This window comes from Belonocnema kinseyi, chromosome 10 (genome assembly GCF_010883055.1).
Source record: "Belonocnema kinseyi isolate 2016_QV_RU_SX_M_011 chromosome 10, B_treatae_v1, whole genome shotgun sequence".
In the NCBI taxonomy this organism is placed as follows: Eukaryota; Metazoa; Arthropoda; class Insecta; order Hymenoptera; family Cynipidae; genus Belonocnema; species Belonocnema kinseyi.
Genome location: NC_046666.1, coordinates 44,804,016 through 44,825,753, shown reverse-complemented (window position 1 = coordinate 44,825,753; position 21,738 = coordinate 44,804,016). Strand labels below are relative to the sequence as shown.

Sequence of the window (21,738 nt, the reverse complement as noted above, 5' to 3'; positions counted from 1 at the left end):
CTACTTTTTGCTATTCCTAAGTTTTACCATTATGTATTATAACCCATTCTGAAATTTTACCTTTCTTAATTTTTACCGTTCCGAAAAATGAACGGCCCCCCACCGATCTCCCCTATAAAACTACAAGATTGTTCTAATTACCATTTCTTTAAAAAATAAAACAGTTTTTTCATATACTTACAATTCTTTAAAATTAGGAAATTATTTTTCTTATCAATAAAATATGTCTCGCCGCATCTTAAATTATCCGCCACTGTACTTTAAACACTTTTTTAACATTGAAAAAATAAAATAAAAATTATCAAGGTATTTCTAGATAAACCATTCATCAGAGTATAAATAAGTTCTACTACTATTCGAAGTTTCTTTGAATTTTGCATAAGATACCATTTTCCACGTTTTCTGGACATATTTTTCACATAAACGTGTTGAATTACTTTATTTATACAAAAAAGTTTTATTTTTAAAGTTCAAAAGATTAAAAAACCATTTGTTTACATAACGAAATAAGTAACTTTATTGTTAATTAATAGTAACAACTGAATTTTTACCATTAATGAAAAATAACCATTTTTCTGTATTTTCATTGCATTATTTACATTTAAATAATAGTTTTGGAAATCAAAGCTTACCACCAACGGTTAATTTTTGCTAGTTCTATTAAATATTTGACAAATATGATAAATATATTGATATACAAAATTTTAGTTCAAAAGTTGACGCTTTAGAGAAAACCTCATTTTTTGTTCAAAAATTAACTATTTTGTTAAAAAATTGTACTCATTGTAAATTAATTTTTTAACCTGAAAATTTAACTATTTCATGTATGATTTAACATGTATCTTCTTCAGTTGAAAATTCAGCTATCTGGTTAAAAAATCTATATTTTATTTAAACTTTGTCTTTTGTGATAGAAAATTAATCTTCTGGGTGACTAATTCACCTTTTTAATTGAAAATTCATTTGTTTGGTTAAAAATTTAATTATTAGGTGGAAAATTTCTTTGTTAATTCAAAATTTGGTCGATAATCCATGTGTTTTGATAAAAATTAATCTTTTCGATTCAAAATTTATTTCTTTGCTTGACATTTTTTTAACTGATAATTTAAATATTCTCTTTTTAAGTGAAAATTAAACTATCCCATGTTTTGTTTAAAATTTATCTTTAGCAGAAAATTAATCTTTTTAGTTGAAAATTAATGTCTTTGATTGAAAATTATTTTTTTAATTAAAATTTGAACTACTCTTTTTTATCGAGAATTGCCCTTTTTTAATAGAAATTTCATGTTTTTGGTCGAAAATTGATCTAGTTATTTGAAAATCTAACTATGTTGTTAAAAATTCGTCTATTTCTTGAAAAATGTGTCTTCTTTTAGTAGAAAATTCATCTCTCAGGTTGAAAATCCAACCATTAGGTAAAAAATTATTTTATTTTATTTTTTTAAAGACCCATTATTTTAGTTAAAAACTAATTTTTTTGCTTAAAAATTTAACATTTTACTAAAATTTATTTACTTTTTTTGCTGAGAAAGAAATTTCTTGTTTGAAAATATAGCTATTTTTTATTAGCAAATTGATCTTTTTGGTTGAAAATTCTCTTCTCGCCTATTTTAGGTTAAAAACTCAATTATTTTCGCGGAAAATGCATCTTTTTTAGTAATAAATTTAATATTTTGTTCAAAATTTCTCTTTTGGGTTTTGAAAATTAGTCTGTTTTGGTTCAGGATTCAAATAATTGATTAAAAATTCTTATTGTTTTGGTTTAATTCAACTGTTTATGATTGAAAATTAAAATTCAATTCATCATAAAATAGATTTAATTTTTGTATCGAAAATTCATCATTTGGGATCAAAATGTAACCAGTTTGAATAGTTTTGAAAGAATCAAGTACAAAGAAACAATTCTTCAACTGCCATTAATCAAAAAAATGAAATAGCCAAATAAATAATGACCGAAACAGTATAATTTTTAGATTTTCAATCATTATTTAGTCAATATATTTTCTTTAAATTTATTTCATAGTTGTTCAATATATTTTTAATGTTTTCCTTCGAACCTCACTCTCAGATTACTGAAAAAAAATGGTTTGCAAAAAGTGACTTTGAGAGTATTATCCGCCCTCTTCCATTATACAAATTGGATGGTGTACATTTCTGACTTGAGAAGGGAACCAATTTTCATAATGTAAACAGACAAAAAATTATTCAAAGAAAAACATATATTTTTTCATCCTTTGTTTTTATTCTCCCAGTGTTCTATTTTTATGCAAAAATATTCAGTATGTTCTTTTGAATTTTTGGAAATTTTGTAAGTAGCATAATTTTCAACGGAAAAATTTTAATCTACAAAATTTATTTCTAAAAGGCAAAATTAATGTTGTAAATGGTTTAAAAATTAATGTGGAGAATTTATGAAAATAAAACTAAAAAACCAACGATTAATTATCAATAGAAAAAAACATTTAGTGTTATGTCAAAATTTTCTCACCGGAAATCAATAATTTTTAAACGAAAATTATTTTTTGTTTAGGATTTCAATCATAAATAAAAAATCATCAGATTTAAGTGAATATTCACAATATTTGAACAATAATAGGTGGTGGCAGGAACTTGATATTATGTACATTGCACAAAAATGTAATTTGTTAATTTTGAAGTCAAGAAAAAATTAATAAAAAATGTAAAACGCAGATTTTTAAAGATTTCGAACAAAAAATGTAAAAGCTTTGTAAGAATTTCAAAATGTTTCGAGACCATAAAAAAAATTCTTACAATTCCTCAGAAAATTTAAAATGAGTTTTTATTTTTAAAAATTCATTCAAAAAGATTATTCTAAAATATTTGAAAACATTTAAAAAGGTTTCTAAAATTGCCCAAAAAGAATCTGAAAGGTTTTAAAGCAAACAACACTTACGAAACTTTTAATGTTCCATAATAATAAAAAAAATGTAAAGATTTCCGGAAAAACATTCAAAAAAGTTTTAAAAAAGAATCTGGAAGATTGTTACTAAATTTTTTCAGTTTGAGGAATTTGTCAACATTTCAGACATAATAAGACTATTTATAGGGTCTCAAATATTCCCCATAAGCAAACAATTGGGTTGTGTGAGTTTTTGGCGCTAATTATTTTTTTTTGCTGTTTTTTATATAAATTATCTGCAAAAAATTGTTTGAATAATTTATTATTGTTTATAGAAATTTTCTCTTCTAATAGAGTCAGAAAGTCGCCGTTTTTTTCCATTTTTTCAATTTATTTACAATTTTTCAGTTAGATCAAAACAATAATTTATTTAATTTAACAAAAATAATTGTTATATCTATTTCTTATTATTTATATCAATATTTTGTTCTGAAATTTTTAACTTTCAGCCCAATTTTTACTTATAGAGATAATAATTAATGAAAGTTAAAAAACATCATTATTGTTAAAACAATTTATTATTGTTTATAACTACCTTCTCTTAAAATAAAGCTATAATGTAATCGATTCTTCTGAAAATTCCAGCATTTGTTGGTCATTTTAGCTAAAAACAAATAATAAGTATTAAAATTAATGATTATTTAAAGAATGTTTTAAATATCTGTTTCTTCCGAGAAAAATATTCACAAAAAAAAGGTTGAGTAAGAAATTATTCTCTCTTACTTTCATTCATTATTTGTTGATAAAATTATATTATAATAATTATATAATATAATTATATAAGAGAATATAGTTATATGCAATAATTAGTTATATAAACAGTTATGCCTGTTGCAGTCATCACAGTGACTATTGTCGTCAAAAAAGGTGAATAGGTTTTGTCTAAAATAGGTGACAAATAGATGAAAAACAAATGTTAAATAAGACAAACAAGTTGTAATTTGTTGTAAACCGAGAGATTCCCAGAAGTTTTTTCTTTTATTAAAACTCCCCCTCCCCTAAAAATGGAGTATTTACATTTCCACTGAGAACTAATTTTCAATTTAAAAGAAAAAACTATTAATTTTACAAAACCATTTAATTGTTTACAACATAGTTAAATCCGTTACCAAATTGTTGATTTTTCAAACAAAAAAGATGAATAGTCTGCATTGTTAAACCATAAAAGTTCAATTTTTAACCAAAAAATTAAGCAGATGAATTTCTACTGAGAAAAATTAATTTTCAATTAAAACAACCACGATAATAACGAATTTTCTACAAAAAAGTTGAATTTTACACCAAATTGTTTAATTTTCAACAAAATAGTTTAATCCTTAACCAAAGTAGATAAATCTTTAACTAAGAAGTTGCATTTTTAACCAAAAAGAGATTAAATTTCTACCAAAAAGTGAATTTTCTACCAAGAAGAAATTTTCAGTCAAGAATGAAAAACAATGTTAAGCAACTTGTTGAATTTTCAACAAAAAAGATTAATATTTATCAAAAAATCTTAAAATTGATATTTCCACTACAAAACATTAATAAAAAATATAAAACAGGTTTAACCAAACAGTATATATTTTTAACATGACTAGATTTTGACAAAAAAAGTTTATTTTCTACCAAAAAAATACGAATTTTCAACAAAAAAAAACATCATTTTTTAACCAGAATGTTGAATTTTCAACCAAAAATGGAGTACATAAATTTTCATTGAGAATGAATTTTTAATAAAAACAGAAACGAATTTTCTACAAAACAGTTTAATTTTATATCAATTTGTTGAATTTTCAAGCCAAAAATCCTAATTATCTATCAAACAATTTAATTTTAAAAACAAGAACATGAAATAACACCAAAAAAGTTAATTTACAATTAATCAGTTGACTTTTTTTATCAAAATATTTGAATTCGTAGTTTAAAAAAACTTGTTTACAACAAAAAGAATTTTTAATTAAATTTTTTTAACTAGAAAAAACGAACTTTCAACTCAAATTATGAATCTTCAATGAAAAAAAATTAAATTAAAAAAAATTCGTTCAACTTTTAACCAAGGAGTGGCATTTTTAATGAATAATTTTTTTGCTTCAAAATTCTACTTTTTGGTTACAAATTCTACTATTTAGTTCAAGATTCAACTATTTTATTATAAATTAAAGTCTTTTGTTAAAAAGTAATCGTTTTCGAACGAAAAATTATATTGTTTGGCAGAAACTTTATTTTTTTTATAGAAAATTCATATTTTTTGGTTGAACATTCATCTTTTTTATTGCAAATTAATTATTTTTATTTGAAAATTCTATTATTGTATTTTTGGTAAATAAATAATCTCTTTTACTTAAAAAAACATACTTTTTATGAAAATTCAACGATTTTTTTGAAAAAGTCATATTTGAAAGTTAATCATTTTTATTGAAGTCTAATATTGTATTTTTGGTGTCTAGTTCAACATTCTACAAATTGTTTGAAAGTTTATTTATTTTTTTGATAATTGAACTAGATTCTTAAAAAGTCACCTTTTTTTAAATTAACCTCTTGGTTCAAAAAATCTATTTCGATTGAAAGTTAGTTATTTTTATTAAAAACAAAACAAACAAAAAAGTATTATATTTCTTTTCCAGAATTAATCTGAATTCAACTATTTTGTTAAAAAGTCATATTTTTTTGTCGAAAATTGATACTTTTTGGATTGAAAATTCTCTTTTACTTTAAAAATCGTCTTTTTGGGTGAAAAATTCAAATATTTGCTAAAAACAATATCACCTTTTGGTTGAAAGCTAATTATTTTTATTTGAAAAAAAATTATATTTTCATTTTATAATAATCTAAATTCAACTATTTTCTTACAAAGTAACCTTTCAGTTAAAAATTCGTCTTCCTTGCTTTAAAATTAAACTGGCTTGTAAAATATTCATCTTTTTAAATTAAAAATATAAGATTATGTTTGAAAATGCAACTCTTCCTGGTTGAAGTTTAATCTTTTTTGATTGAAAATTCGATCATTTGGTTCAAGATTCGTCAATTATTAATTTTCGGCGAGTATTAATTTAGGATACGATAATTATAAACAATAATATTTTTTTTTTTTAATGATCTTCGCTAAGTTACATGAACTATTCTCACTCTAAGTAAAAAGTGGACAAAAAGTGAAAAATTGTAAGGAAACCTGTTACTTTTTAGCATTGTTTTAAGAGGAAATTGTTATAAATAACAATAAATGATTTAAACAATTATTTATGTTAAACTTGATTGATTTTAGTTTCGCTCTGACTAAAAAATTTCAAAGAAGTTAAAAAATTCGGAAAAACCCGCGGCTTTCTAACTATATTATGATGGAAAACTACTAAAAACAATAATAAATTGTTTAAACAATATATGTAAACATCTACATGTAAGCTAATTGTCACAAACTGTAACAAACTGTAAACAAAATGTAAACGAATTGTAAATCTATACGTAAACATCATCCACTATCGATATAACAGTTGAAATCGGAAACTGGTTTTCTGCAGTTTTCCTCTCCCCTGACCAAAGTCCAGACAAATTCGAGTACATCTGATAACTTCGGATGCAATCACTAGTTATCGCTGGTTGTGATCAAATTCATACAGTGATTCTAAGCCCAAATTTTTTACTCCGGGGTTTTTTTAGGACCCTATAATACAGACTTATGGGGACGATATTTTAAAATTAACAATTTTGAATAAAATTGACAAAAAAGTATTTTTTCTGATGGGAAACACGTAATAAATTTCATGAAACTTGTGGAACCTCACAATAAAAGGATATTACTTACCTCTACTTTTTCTCCCTAAAACTCGTAGTCAGCATCCTGTAACTTCCATTTATCTGACCAGCTGTGTTGGACATTGGACGGCTGTCGGATGAAAAGGGTTTATCCTCCTAACATAATTTTCCCGGGTCCCTGCAATTAGCCGATTGAAACATAAACCATACGAATATTTTCAAGAAAAATTATTTCGTATTGTTTAAATTAAAATAATAAGAACCATTAGACATTTGAACAAAGAATTTTATAAAAAAGGAATAAAATAATTTTAGCTTGAAATAATAAAATCACAATTTTTTTATTTATTTCAACTAAAAAACGATGATTTTTCGACCATAAAAGATGAATTTTTTTAATAAAAAAAGACGAATTTTCACCAGTTGAATTTTTGACAAAAGAAAATCATTTTTAACCAAAATAATTAAATTTTCAACAAAATAGTTGAATTTTCAAATCAAAAAGACGAATTTTTTAGAAGACCGTTAAATTTTCAAACCAAAATGTTAAATTTTCAACTCTAAAGAATTATATTCTCAACGAAAAGTCGAAGAGTTGGTATTTCAACAAAATGAAAATGAATTTTTTTCAAAATAGTTGAAATTTTAACAAAATACTTAAATTTTCATTAAAATAGTTGGATTTTTAACCTATAAAGACAAATTCTAAACAAAAGATGTAATAGAGAAAATAATTTTCTACTACACATGAAGAATTTGTAACAAAATACGTGTATTTTCAAATTAAAATTAAAATTTTCATTTAAAAAAGATAAATTTTGAACCAGGATTTGAAAAGTTATGTTGTCAGTAAAAAATAAATTTTCAATATAAAAAAAAATATAATTTTCACCAAATTAGTCATATCTTCAACCAGAGAGAAGAATGTTAAACTAGAATTATGAATATTCTTAACAAAAAATATAATAGTTGACGTTTTAACCAAACAAAAACGAATTTTTAAGAAAAAAGTTGATTTTTTAACCACAAAATTTAATTTTCAAGAAAATAATTGAATTTCCAAACAGGAAAGATGAATTCTCAACAAAAAAATGTAATGGTCGAATTTTCAACAACAAAAGAAGATAACATTTCAAACAGGAGATGAATTTCAAATTTAAAAAGACAAATTTTCAACCAAGAAGCATAATTTTCTGCTAAAAACTACGAATTTTCAAAAACTACATGTATTTTGCAACAAAGTCAAATTAGTCAAAGAAAAAAGTTTATTCAAAATTTTGAACTGTCAAGCGAAAAGATTAAGTTAATGCAGAACATTTGCATTTTTTAACCGTATAAATTTGGAATTTAATACTAAAAAAGGCCAATTTTCAACCAAAAATGGAAAAGTTATATTTACCCAATCAGATGAATTTTCAATTTAAAAATATCAACTGTCAAGAAAATAGACTACAAAACCAAAAAGATGAATTTGCAACTAATATAAAATGATGATTTTTCAAATTTGGTTAAATTTTCAACCAATAAATTGTCAAATTTTTAACCAAAAAAGAACAATATTTTCAAGTAATAATATTTAATAGTAGATATTTTAACCAAAACAGATCATAATTTTAAATCTAAAACAGCTAAATTCAACCAAAAAAGATAAATATTCGAGGAAATTGTTGAATAAAAGTGGTTTATTTTTAAATCAAACCGTTGCAATTTAACCCAAAAAATGTCTATTGAAACAGATCAAATTTTAAACAAAAAAAAAATTTGAAAAGGCGGATTTTCAACCAAGAAATATTTTTTAGTTGTAATTTCAACAAAATGATAGAATTTTCAACCAAAAAGAATTATGTTTTAGGAAAATTTGGTTGAATTTTCAATCTAATATTAAAATTCCTATTTAAAAACTTGATCTTCGAGAGAAAGAAACTGAAGAAATAAAAGAAATAAAAATTCACAAAAAATGAACTACTAACAAGAGTATGATATCAGGGGGACCGAAAAATGTTTTAGTTAATATTTCAACGAAAAAATGTGGAATTTAAAAAAATGAGCAGTTGACTTCAACCAAAAAGTAGAATTATCAACAAAAATAATTTATTTTTCACCAATGACAACAAATTTTTAACAAAAAATATAAAATTTCAACAACAAAAAATAGTTGAATTTTGTAATAAACATGATCGATTTTTAACATAAAATAAGAATTAAATGTTAAGTTGAAAAATTAATTTTCACCAAATAAAACAACAAATTTTCAAACATAGACTTAAGGTTCCAACTGAAATAAAAATGAATTTTTAACAAAGTAGTTCATACGATTTAAAGGATTTTATGTTGATTTGAGTTATTTTACATTTATAATTCGTTAAATCTTGTGAAATTCTTTGAAAATGGTGCAAAATTCTTAAAGATTTCTTAACATTTTAGAAATCTCTTGAAATCTTTTGGAATCTTTTTACAATAAATTCAATTTTTAATAAAATAAAATGATAAAAAATTAAGTTTAAAAAACGTTCAAAAGAAATACCTTAAAATCCCTTGAAATATTTAGAATTTGGTAGATATTTAACCAAGAAATATTTCAGTTGTAATTTCAACAAAGCGCTTGAATTTTCCACCAAAAAGAATGATTTTTTATGAAAATTTTGTTCAAAACAAAAAAACAGATAAATCAAAATTCATAGAAAATGAATTCCTGACAAAAATATTATATCATTCTCTCTAATTTTGTAACATTTTTATCATAAAATATTTTATTAACTTTATAAGCTCATCTTCATTTAAAATTTTCAAATTTATTATCCTTGAAAGTTATTTACAGTACCTCATTACATGGAAATCCTCTGGGTTTTAAATATTTGTTTATCAAAATCCCTGACTTTTCCTGACCTTTTAAAAACTAAAAAGAAAAGAAAGTAATTTTACTATGAGTAGAGTTATCTCAATTTCTTAAAAGCAATAATAATTAGATATTATAATCTTTACAAAAACTTTAAATTGCTTATTACTATTTTTATTGATTATTAATTTTATGTCGAAAAATATCTGTTGGTAGCCTGGCTAGGATGGCAACGTGCATGGGTTCTAAACACATTAGATCAGTTGGAAACTGGCATGAGTTCGATCCCAGCCAACTGTAAACTAAAAAAACTGTATTTTTTACCAAAAACCAAATTTTAGATATCGGCAGCAAAGTTTTCTTTCGAGTTAATTTTTTAAAGATTTTTTTTCTGTAAAAAAATATTAATATTAAAAATATTAAATCATAGAAAACATGAAATAAAAAAGAAAAACATGTTTAATGGAGTTACACAACTTTCTTTTGATTTTACGTTTTTAAATATTTTTTCCCAAAAAAAGAAGAAAAAAACTTTAATCATAAAAATTGAACTTATTCAAACAAAAAACTAACAAATTTTTCAATTTGTTTCAGCGTCAAAAACCAATCCGAATGGATCAGAATATATTGGTGGTCCAATTGGTGCTTCTGGAACGTCGGTCTTCGCACCGTCGGTAAATACAGGTCCAGTAACCTGCCTTACCGGCGGGACTTTAGCCGGACTTTCCAACAGTTTCAACAATACCGGCCGGACAAATTTTACGAATAAGCAGCTCACCGAGCTCGAAAAAGAATTCCACTTCAATAAGTACCTGACAAGAGCAAGGCGAATAGAAATTGCTTCAGCGCTTCAGCTCAACGAGACACAAGTGAAAATTTGGTTTCAAAACCGAAGAATGAAGCAAAAAAAGAGGATGAAGGAAGGACTAATACCGGCTGATGGTGCCGCCCCAAACTCAACAAGTCAACTAGGTGGCGCCAGAAGTAATAGCAATTCTCCCACGGGGTCTTCAAATATGGAAGTTGGGGGTCTTGCCTTACACAATTTTACGAGCGATAACAGCCGAGAATCGCCTCCAATGACGACAAAGGAATGACATTATCATTAAGCGAGAGAGTGGCATATATTTTGTAATGAGATCATGGATCACGAAATCGTTCTTGTAAACCAAAAATTGTAGAATGGTACCGAAGCAGGCGCAAAGTAAGCTTTTCCACCCTTACACTGAAGAATCGAGCGGAAAAGGCTACTTTCCGCCCGCATCGTCTCTGAGCGGAAAAAACTCATTTTATACATACTTTACATACACGAAAAAGACATACTTTCGGTGCAAGTTGAACCAGGCCTGAGATTGTCTAAAAATAAGTATTTTTTTATGATAAAATCCCTTATATCCTTAAAATGTTAGGATCATCAAGAATCCCTTAAAATTCAATTTAATTTTATTCTCTTTCATTTATTTTTTTAATTTGTCTAGAAATACATTAAAACGCTGGTAGTTTCTAAAATAAATTAAAAATTTTTGGAATTAATTAAAATAGAGAAAGTATCAATAAATCTTTTAAAATACACTCTGATTTTGAATCAGTAAAAACTGATGGATTCGAACTCAATTTTGAGTGATTCAAATTATGCGAATTCGACGACTGACAAATCAGTCAAAAGTGACTTTTCAAAACAGTCAATTTGACTTACGGATGAAATCAGTCATTTTCAATTATCCAATCTGTTAAATTTTCATCATAACGGGGTCAGTTTTCAACCAAAAGATGAATTTTCAAAACAGAAGATTAATTTTTTTTTACAGAAAAAGCACAAACTTATAACTAACTGCATGGGTTTTCAGCTAAAAATTTAAATTTTCAACTAAAAGGGATTAATAAAAGAAAATCTAATTTTCAACAAAATAGTTCAGTTTTTAACAAAATAGATGCATTTTCAACTAAAAAGAAGAATCATTACCCAAAAGTATAAATTTTATAGCAAAAATATGATTTTTAACCAAAAAATCGAATTATTAACAGAAAAAATATTAATTTTCAACAACAGAAAAAAGCATTTTTAAAAAAAATTTTAATTTCCCACAAAATGGATTAATTTTGAACACGAATGATGAGTCACTAACCAAAAGAATTAATTTGTTAACAAGCCGTTCAATTTTCAACCAAGCAGTCGAATTAAAACATAATATTAATTTTCTGCCAAAAAAGATTAATTTTCTAGAAAAAAGACGCATTTTCGACAAAATACATGGATTTCCAGCCAAAAATAGAAAAGCTAAATTTTCAATTAAAAAAATAATTTAAAACAAAAAACGAATTTTTAGCAAAATAGTTACCTTTTTAAACAAATAAATTAATTTTTAATTAAAATCATTCATCTTTAACTAAAAAATAATGAATTTTTATCAACGAAGTTGATCTTTCAACCAAGTAGTAATATTGTCAATAAAAAAAATTGTGTTCTCAATAAAAAATGTTTTAGTTGATATTTCAACCAAAAAAATTTTGAATTTAAAACAAAAAGCATTTGACTTCTACCAAAAAGAAGATTTTTTACAAAAAATATTTATTTTTCACCAATGAAAACGAATGTTCAACCAAATATATTAAATTTTTGAAAAAATAGTTGCATTTTATCATAAAAATGATCAATTTTCAACATAAAATGAAAATTAAATTTTCAGTTGATAAATTGAGTTTCACAAAATAAAACAACAATTTTTCAACGAAATAGTGAAATTTTCAACCATAGACATAAGTTTTTAACTAAAATAAAAATAAATTTTTAATAAAGTAGTTCATACGATTTAAGGGATTATATATAGGCTTAAGGTATTTTACATATAAAATCCCTTAAATCTTCTGAAATTCTTAGAAATTTTGGAAATTTCTTCAAAATTCTTTAAAATTCCTTGACATTTTTTAAATCCCTTAAATTTTTTTGAAATCTTTTTACATTAAATTCAATTTTTAATAAAATAAAATGATAAAAAAATTAAGTTTAAAAATACATTCAAACGAAATAACTTTAAATCTCTTGAAATCTTTGGAATCGCTAAATCCTGTGAAATTTCATTTATTTTCTAAAGAGCTTAAAATCTTTGCAAACCCTAAAAAAACTTTTAACACCTTGATATTTTTTTTATCTTATGAAATTTTTGGAAACTGTCAAAACAGTTTCCAATCTTCAAAATCCCGTGAATATTATGAAATTATTTCACAAGATTCTTTGACTCACCTCAGAATTGGTAAAATGCCTCGAAATTCTTCGGAATCTTTTTAAAGTAATCGTAAATTGAAATACAAATAAAAAAATGTAAACAAGATTAAATTATTTTAAAAATTTTGTACACAACTTTCAAAACCCTAAAAATCTTTGAAATCGCTAGAAATCTTTTTAATTCACAGAGATTCAATAAAATCCTTAAAATATTTGGAAATCCCTAATGATACCTTAAAATCCCTTCAAATTCTTTAGAATTTGTTATAATAGCATAAAATATTAAAAATTTCATGAATTTTGAAAAGTAATTTCACAAGATTTAAGGGATTTTGTATAAATTTAAGGAATTTTATATATCAAACTCCTTAAATTTGTGAAATTCTTTAAAATCCCTTAAAACCTTGAGGAAATCCTACAAATTTCTTTGAAATCCTTGAAATTTTGGATGTCATGGAATTCTTTAAAAAATTTTAAATAGCATTAAATCTGTAAAATCCCGTGAATCGTCAAAAATAATTTCACAATATTGAAGGGATTTTATATATAAAATCCCTTAAATATTGTGAAATTCTTTTGAATCCCTTAAAATCTTTAGATTACCCTACAAAACACTTTTAAATTCCTTGAATTTTTTAAATCACTAGAAATTCTTGGGAATCTTTTAAATTATATAAATATACAATCGTAAAAAAATTTACTCATAAAAGTAGAAATCTTTGCAAATTTTGCTTAATAAAATTAAAACTAATCATTTCAAAGTTCTCTGGTTTTTGAAATCCCTCGAGATATTTTTAATTCTTGGAATGTCAATAAAGTCCTTGAAATCTGAAGAAATCACTGGAAATACCCTAAAATCTTTTAAATTGTTTGGAATCCCTTGAAATTGAATTTAATTTATCTCCCAAAGTTCTCTAGAAATCCCTTGAAATCGAGCTTAAAATCTTTGAAAATCCAACAAAAGTTAGTTACCACCCACCATCAGCCCCAAAATCGGCGCTATAGACGAGTTTCACTGTATTTTAAAGAATTTCTCTATATCTAAGGGATTTTATAAAGATTTAAAGTATTTCAACATAATTTATGTCTTAAATCTTGTAAAAAATGTTAAATCCTTTGAAGTTTTCTGAAAAATAATTTGAGAGTCCCGACCCACCCTTAAAAAAATGGGTGACGGGACTTTCTGCCCTCCATGCAATCTCAGGGCCGGCTTGGAAATGAAATATATCCCTATTCAAGAACGTTATTTTCTATATATTTTTGTAAATATAATCAAATCGTGAATAAAATTGTAAATATTGTCTTCATTTAAAAATTCATTGCGAATTTTTCCATTTATACAGTATTAAGAAAGAAGTCATCAGAGCGAGCGTAAAGAAAGATTAATTTTTCTTCTGATAACGCATATATTCAAGTAATCACACGAACCTCCGACAACAATCAAATTTTTTTTTTTTTTAGCCTTTATCACGCAACCATAATTTAAGAACTCTGGTGTATAGCGTGAGACGAGGTCCGGTCGTGCCGTAAAGGATTTCGTGGTCCGTGACAGACTGAGTCAATAAAAAACTCGAAATGTATGGCACTGATCTTTATCTTTAAACTTAAAAGATTATTTAAATCGACAGCTTTCAAAGTCATTTTAATGAAATTCACCAAATAGATAAGAAATACGCGTATATTTTAAATAGTAATGAACTATTTTAAAAATTTCCCCAGTTTCAAAATCGAGTGACAAAATAATTTTATTTTCTTATAGAGAAAGTCAAGGTAAAAAGAAACTTCTGGGTAAAGCGGGTTTTTCAAACAAAACCCTTTTCAGCTTTTAATCCCCTGCAAGGACAAATCAAAATTAAATTATAATTAACAAGTTTTTGCCAAAAGACCGTTTTACCCTAGACGTCCATTTTACCCAGAATTTTTTTTTTTCATTTTTCACTGATGAAAATTCTGCTGTGTGTACATAAGTATTCCGCGATTACCAAATACTAAATGTATGCATTTGGTATACATTCAAATTTATAGTAATATAATGTTAACTCTGAATATTTCACAAAATTAATTAAATTAATGTGATTTTTATGAAATGTAAGATAATGCTCGTACCATCTCACGTGAGAACGTTATATTCGATAAAATAATACACAGAAAAAACTGGGGATTCCTTTGGAGCCTCAGGCCTCCAGTCCATGCACCAGAACGTCCGAATCTCGGAATGGCCGGAATGAGGCGTTGGCCAATCAGAAACGTTCCGCGAATCTTGCCGAAGGTGCTCTGTGATTGGTGTTCCGGTTATTCCAGGTTACGGTCATTCCGGTTCGTGTGTTTGACAACTTTGGAAAGGATCGGAACGCCTTTTGGCGCGAACCTAAAAATTTCGAACACTTCGGCTGAGTGCGGCGCAGTTCGACGCGAGAATTACACTAATTCCTTGGAACGCTTCTGATTGGTCAGCGTCTCATTCCGGCCATTCCGAGATCCGGCCGTTCAGGTGTATGGATAGGAGGCCTCAAAAGGATTCCTTTGGAGACGCAAACTGATTCCTTTTTAGGCGCAAAAGGATTCCTTTGTAGGCACAAAAGGATTCCTTTGTAGACACAAAAGGATTCCTTTTTAGGCGCAAAAGGATTCCTTTGGAGACTTAAAAGGATTACTTATTGCGTTATTAATTAAAAAAGGTGTGGAAAGCGACAAGACGAAAAATAGCATCTTTGGAAAACGTCTCTATTGAAATTGGGTTCTTTTGGAAACTGATTTTTTTTTTAACTCTTCAGGAAGAAAAATTTGGTTACAATAGACACCCCAGTTTTTTGTGATATTATTCCTCTGGAATATTCTATTCTTGTATACATGTAAATAGGACTTATGCAAACCTTAATCACTGTAATGTAGGAAAAGTGTATGATTTAATCAATTAAATTTACTTTCGGATCATTCGTGTAAAAAAATCATAAGAATTAAAATTCCGTAAGATTGGATTAACTACATTCTAGCACAGGTTTGCATAAGCTTCAACTAAGTTAATAAATTAACTATATAATTTAAGACTAATATATATGATATATATATGATAATATTTAAAGTATGTCATACAGTCATGAGTTTTTGTCAACCGAGCTCTGTACCTAAGGAATTCTTATTACTTTAAATTATGATTATTTTATTAATAATGTTCTGTAGAAAGTTGTAGAATGGAATAAAATATTATTGTAATGAAACAGAAAATTATTAATTGTACATTTTTCCTTTTTAAAGTATTTTACTTCTTAGGGGGAAATAAGAAATACAATCTACATTTGAATCAGTCGAAAGTGACTGATTCGAATTCAATTATAACTGATTCAAAAAATGTGGATTCGGCTATTTAAAAATACACCGAAAACTCGCTTTCAGTCCAGTGTCGGGGGTTGCCTTTAAATAACCTTGGACTGATTTCGGAGGGATAGAAACTTAAACAAAGAGGGCCGCCTTACTTGCTTTCAACTAGAATATATATCAAAAGCGACTTTTCAAATCAGTCAATTTGACTCACTGATTGAATCAGTCATTTAAAATGAGCCAATAAGTTTAATTTTCAACTAAAAAGGGTCAATTTTCAACCAAAGATAAAAAAGTTATATTTTTAATTCACAAAAATTAATTTTCATTAAAAAACGATTTTTTAAACAAATATTTAAATTTTCAAGAAATTAGATGGATTTTCAACCGAAATCATGAATCACCAAAAAAAAATGATTTTGCAACTAAGTAGTTCAACTTTTAAACAATTAGTTGAATTTTCAACCAAGAAAAACAGATTTTCAACGAAATCGTTAAATTTTCAATCTAACGGATCTTTCTACAAATAAAATGATAAATCAATAATCAAAAGAAGGAATTTTTAACAAAGCAGTTCAACTTTCAACCGAATAGATTAATTTTCAAAAAAATGAATTCTCGGTTAGACACATAATAAATGAATAAATGTTTAACTATAAGAGATTAATTTTCAATTTAAAAAAAAATTTCTACCAAAGTATTAAATTTTCAACCGAATCGGTAAAATTGAGATTATAATGATGAATTATTAACCAAAAGAATGAATTTTTACAATGCAGTTCAACTTTTAACTGAGTATCTGATGAATTAAAAAAAAAGAATTATACGAAAAGAATAATAATGATCAAAAAAAGATTTTCAATAAAATTGCTAAATTTTCAACCAAAGAGAAGAATTTTTAATTGAAATGATAAATCATTAACAACAAAAATGAATTTTTGACAAAGCAGCTCTACTTTCAAACAAGTAGTTGGAGTTAAAAAAAAGTATTTTCTGCAAAGGAAATTATTTTTCTATGAATAATGCGAATCTTTAACAAAATACATGAAATTTCCCCCAAATAGTTACATTTTCAACTTAAAAGGTAAATTGAAGTAAAAAATGGAATACTTAAATTTTCAATTCACAGAATAATTTTTAAAAAGAAAAAAAAAATTTAACTCAAAAGTTAAATTTATAAGCCAAGAAATGAATTTTCAATGAAAATCATAAATCTTCTACCAAAAAAAGTTTTTAATTAGGTGATTAAATTTTCATTTAAGTAGTTATATTTTTAATAAAAGAAGATGCATTCCTAACAAAAAAAGGAATAGTTGATATTTCAACCAAAAAAATTTAATTTTAAATAGAAAAAGTTCAGATTTCAACAAAAAAATTTAATTTGAAATAAATAATCGTTTAATTTAAACAAAAAGGTTACTTTTTAACCAATAATTTCAACGAAAAAAGATTATTAATTCGATTCAATAATCTTTTTTCTTTTTTATAATATAGATTTAAATTTTCAACCAAAAATAGAATACTTGAATTTTCAGTTATGAAAAGTAAATTTAAACAAACAAAAGAAAATAACTAATTTTCACAACGATTGTTACATTTTCAATTATAATATGAATTTGAAACTAAAATCATGAATAATAAAAGTAGTTGGATTTTTAAACAATAAAGATCAATTCTCAACAAAAAATGGAATAGTTTGTATTTCAAACAAAAAAGACTTAAATTTAAAAATAATTGATATTAAAGCCAAAAAGGAATTTAATTTGAAATAAAAAACAATAAAATTCAACAAAAAAGGCGAATTTTTAACAGAATATTTAAATTCTCAACCAAATAATTGAATTTTCATTTGAAAAAATTACTTTTGAAACAAAATATTTTTTTAGATTTTTGACATTTCAAGGAAGTAGTTGAATTTAAGCAAAAAAAATGAAGTTTCAACAAAAATATAATAGATGATATTTTAAAGAAAAATTTCTCTATGATAAATAAAAAACAGTTAAAATAAACAAAAGTTATATCTACTGACCGAATCAGTATTTTCCAATGGTCAAAAAGTGTAACTTTCATTGATTAAATCAGTCATCTTGAATGACCTAATTAGTTAGTTTCACTGATTAGACCAGTAAATTTTAATGACGTTATTAGTAATTTTCACTAATCAAATCAGTCATTATTGAAGAATTTTGAATTAGAAATAGTTTTACTATTTCATCATGGCAGACAATTGAGAATTTGAAATTAGTGACTATTTCATTCAGTCAGTAATATTAACTGATTCAAAATTAAATATTTAATTACTCACACAAACTGTCTAATCTTTCTATATATTTTTTTAAAACTATTTGGAATAAAAAAAAACATGTGATATTCGCTTTATCCATTTATATCGTTTTTTTTTTAATTTTAAGATATATTTCTTATTTTTCCAACAAATTTTTTTACTCAAAAAATATATTCAGATAAGGCCATGTGGAACCTATCAAATTCCTACCTTAACGATATTTTTGTTTGGCAAACTCATGTTGACTCATGTCCACACAAATGAGATATCGATTAGGAAGTTATATAAAAAGCACCGTGGAACGTTCGTCTCGTCCTAAATGTTTATAATTGCACAAAAAAAACAATATTTTTGAAAAATATATATTTTTAAAAATTTATAAACATTTGGAACCAGGTAACCCTTTATTTTAGAACAATCTCCCAATCGATATACTGTTTCGCATAAATTTTAATTGTAATTCGTGTGAATTAAAACTGTAAAATTGTCGGTAATGTAGGAATCAGAAAAGAGTTACCTGAAATTAAATCTCTAAAACTTGAAAATGCCAAAATAAAAAATTATTAATGCAAAAATTGTATTTTTTTACGTAGATGCAAATTATATCTAAGCAAATGTCGATAAGGTAGGAATCGGACGTCATGCGATTCTTATTACTTACCATATGAGCCATATCCGTTAACTTTTTCTTTTTGTATTATTATTTCTGCTAAATAATAAATATTTTTCACTGAAACTTCCATAAATGAACAAAAAAATAAAAACACGCGCTTGAAGTCATTTTTTTTTTTTTTGAATATTAAGAAAAAAATGTGAGAAACTAATCCAACAGATGGAGCCACAAAAAGTAGGTCTGACTTTTGCATTCAATTGCATTAAGAAAAAGCAAAAAAAAAATTAGAAACTTGATGCTGTTTGCAAATAAACAAAAGAAAAATATGAAAAAATAATAGTAACTATTAATAATTATTTAAAAAAAGAAAAAGTCATGAAAATATGTAGTTTAATATGAATAAAATTGAATTTTGAGATACATTTTGAAAGCAGTTCGAAATTTATATTTCTATGACTTATTTTAATGATATTATTGATTTTATTATTTTTTAAATTAAAAAAATATATTTATTGTAAAATTATTAATGTAGGCAACAATTAAAATTAATAATATTAAAGACCTCAATGACAAAAATGTTTAATACATATTCATGATCAGCAGAATTATTAAAAAATATATGACGTATATCCAATATAAATATAATAATAATAATTAAAATATATATAGAGAATCTTTGTATCTTTAAAATCTTAACAATTTAAAACAAGTACAAAATTTTTATTTTTCCATACTTTTAGTAGAAAAATTATTAATAAAAAAATAGAGGAGGCAAAAGTTCGGAGTCAAAATTTATAGAATTGAATGATCTTTAATTTAAAACAAAAAATTCAAAATCGCAAGAAAATTGAAGGCTCTGGACCTTTTTGTATGAAAAAAGTGCATTTCCTCCAACTGTGCGTCATGAGTACATTACGTTTGTTTATAGAGTTTAATAGCTTATAGTCTGTTTATTTTCAAAATGAGGTTTACAATAATATAATTAACTATTTAATTCGAAATCTCATTTAAAGTTAAAATTTTAAATAAAATTATTAGGGGTTGTATGCAGCCAGCAAAAAGCTTTAAGTATTAAGCAACAAATAAATTATTGAACTGTATAAATATTAAATCGATTTTCTTATTTATCAGCCTTGTTATTGACTTTTTACCAAATTACCAAATTATTTGCTTCAAAAATGTTAATTAAAATTGCCATTTCTTGTTAAGAAAAGTTCCTTCAAAACTTGAAATTGTTAAGATTTTCGAGAAGATTTTAAAGGTACAAAGATTCTATCTTACATGTTTTAATTCTTATTATATTTATATTGGATATAAGTGATATATTTTTTTATTAATCCTTCTAGTCACGTATATGTTTGAAGTATTTTTGTCATTGAGGTCTTAAATATTATTAAATTTTTTTAGCTACACTAATAATTTTAACAATAAATAATTTTTTTAACTAGAATACATAATAAAATCAATAATATCAGCAAAATAAATCATAGAAATATGAAGTTCGAACTGCTTTCAAAATGTATCTCAAAATTAAATTTTATTCCTATTAAACTACATATTTTTATGACTTTTTCTTTTTTCAACAATAAGTATCAGTTACTATTATTTTTTCATACATTTTTTTTATTTGCAAACCGCATCAAGTTTTTTATTATTCTTGCTTTTTCTTAATGCAATTCAATTAAAAAGTCAGACTTACTTTTTGTGGCGCCAACTGTTGGATTAGTTTGACTGACATTTCACCTCCGGAAGGTAAGAAAACTACTACCAGAGATGAGGTGGGAGATTGCTTATGCCGTGTATTTGATTTGGATCAATTTACTGCAGCGCGCCCTGTTTGCCTTAACCTTCCGGGAACTAAAATTAAAGGTCCAAAAGCGCGCCCTGTTTGCCTTATTGTTATTTTTCGGGAACTAAAAGGAAAGGTGGCTTACCTGCTACTAACTTGGTAAAACAGGGTACAATTTGATAAAGTCGGTAGAGAAGATCGGAGTTGGTAACAATTATACATAATAAAATAATAAATTAAGAAAAATGAATCAAATCTTCTACTTTAAAATTAATTATTTAACTAAGCTTTAGCTTTAATGATTTTTTCAACTAGAAAATGTTATCATAATAAAGATAATTTTTTATTTATTATCTCCAGTTCTTAGAACAATATAATTATTAATTAATTTGTAATTAATACTGTGAATAATTATACCTAATTATTTGTATCCATGTTATTTAAATTTAAATTCATTATTGTGTTTTTAAAGATAAGGAGTTTATATAATAATAATTAGAGTATGATCTTCAATTCAATAGATTCTATATTAGGAGCTATTCAATATCAATATTATCAATATTTATATAATTTTCGTTATATATACATTTTTTTTTTAATTAGAATCGTAGACTAAAATTCTACTTCTTTCGGTTAAGCTAAAAGAAAATCTGAATTAGCAGTTACCATTCTTATTTTTTTTTGTTAAGTTTAATAATAATTGATATAACTATTATTTTTCGTGGAACTTTTCCTGCTTATCGATACGATAAATTATTAATACTAATTTGAAAAGATTTTTACTCAGGATTTGAAATGTGATATTATATTTATAGTTAATTAAGTGGTTATTAAAAATTACTAATATTTCATTAAATAATAATATTTAATTTTTCAATAAATTAAAAAGTCGGAAAACTCCACTCACGCCCAAAATTATAAAAATTGTAATAGATTTGAGTTTATAATAGATTAAAACTTGATCCTAGATAATTTCATATATTATTTTTTTTCATATAATGTTTGCTTACAGGGAAATAAATTTTG

General features: G+C 24.9%; 1 protein-coding gene across 1 annotated transcript in view; it reads left to right on the top strand.

Annotated features, from left to right (window-relative positions):
• The window catches only part of LOC117181101 (homeotic protein labial-like), a 67,206-nt gene extending 56,335 nt beyond the window's left edge, over positions 1-10,871 (top strand). Inside the window, exon 2 of the mRNA XM_033373668.1 lies at positions 10,080-10,871. Coding sequence (XP_033229559.1) covers positions 10,080-10,582 — 503 coding nt within the window. The 3' untranslated portion in view covers positions 10,583-10,871. The remainder of the gene's footprint in view (positions 1-10,079) is intronic.
• The last annotated feature ends 10,867 nt before the right edge of the window (positions 10,872-21,738 follow it).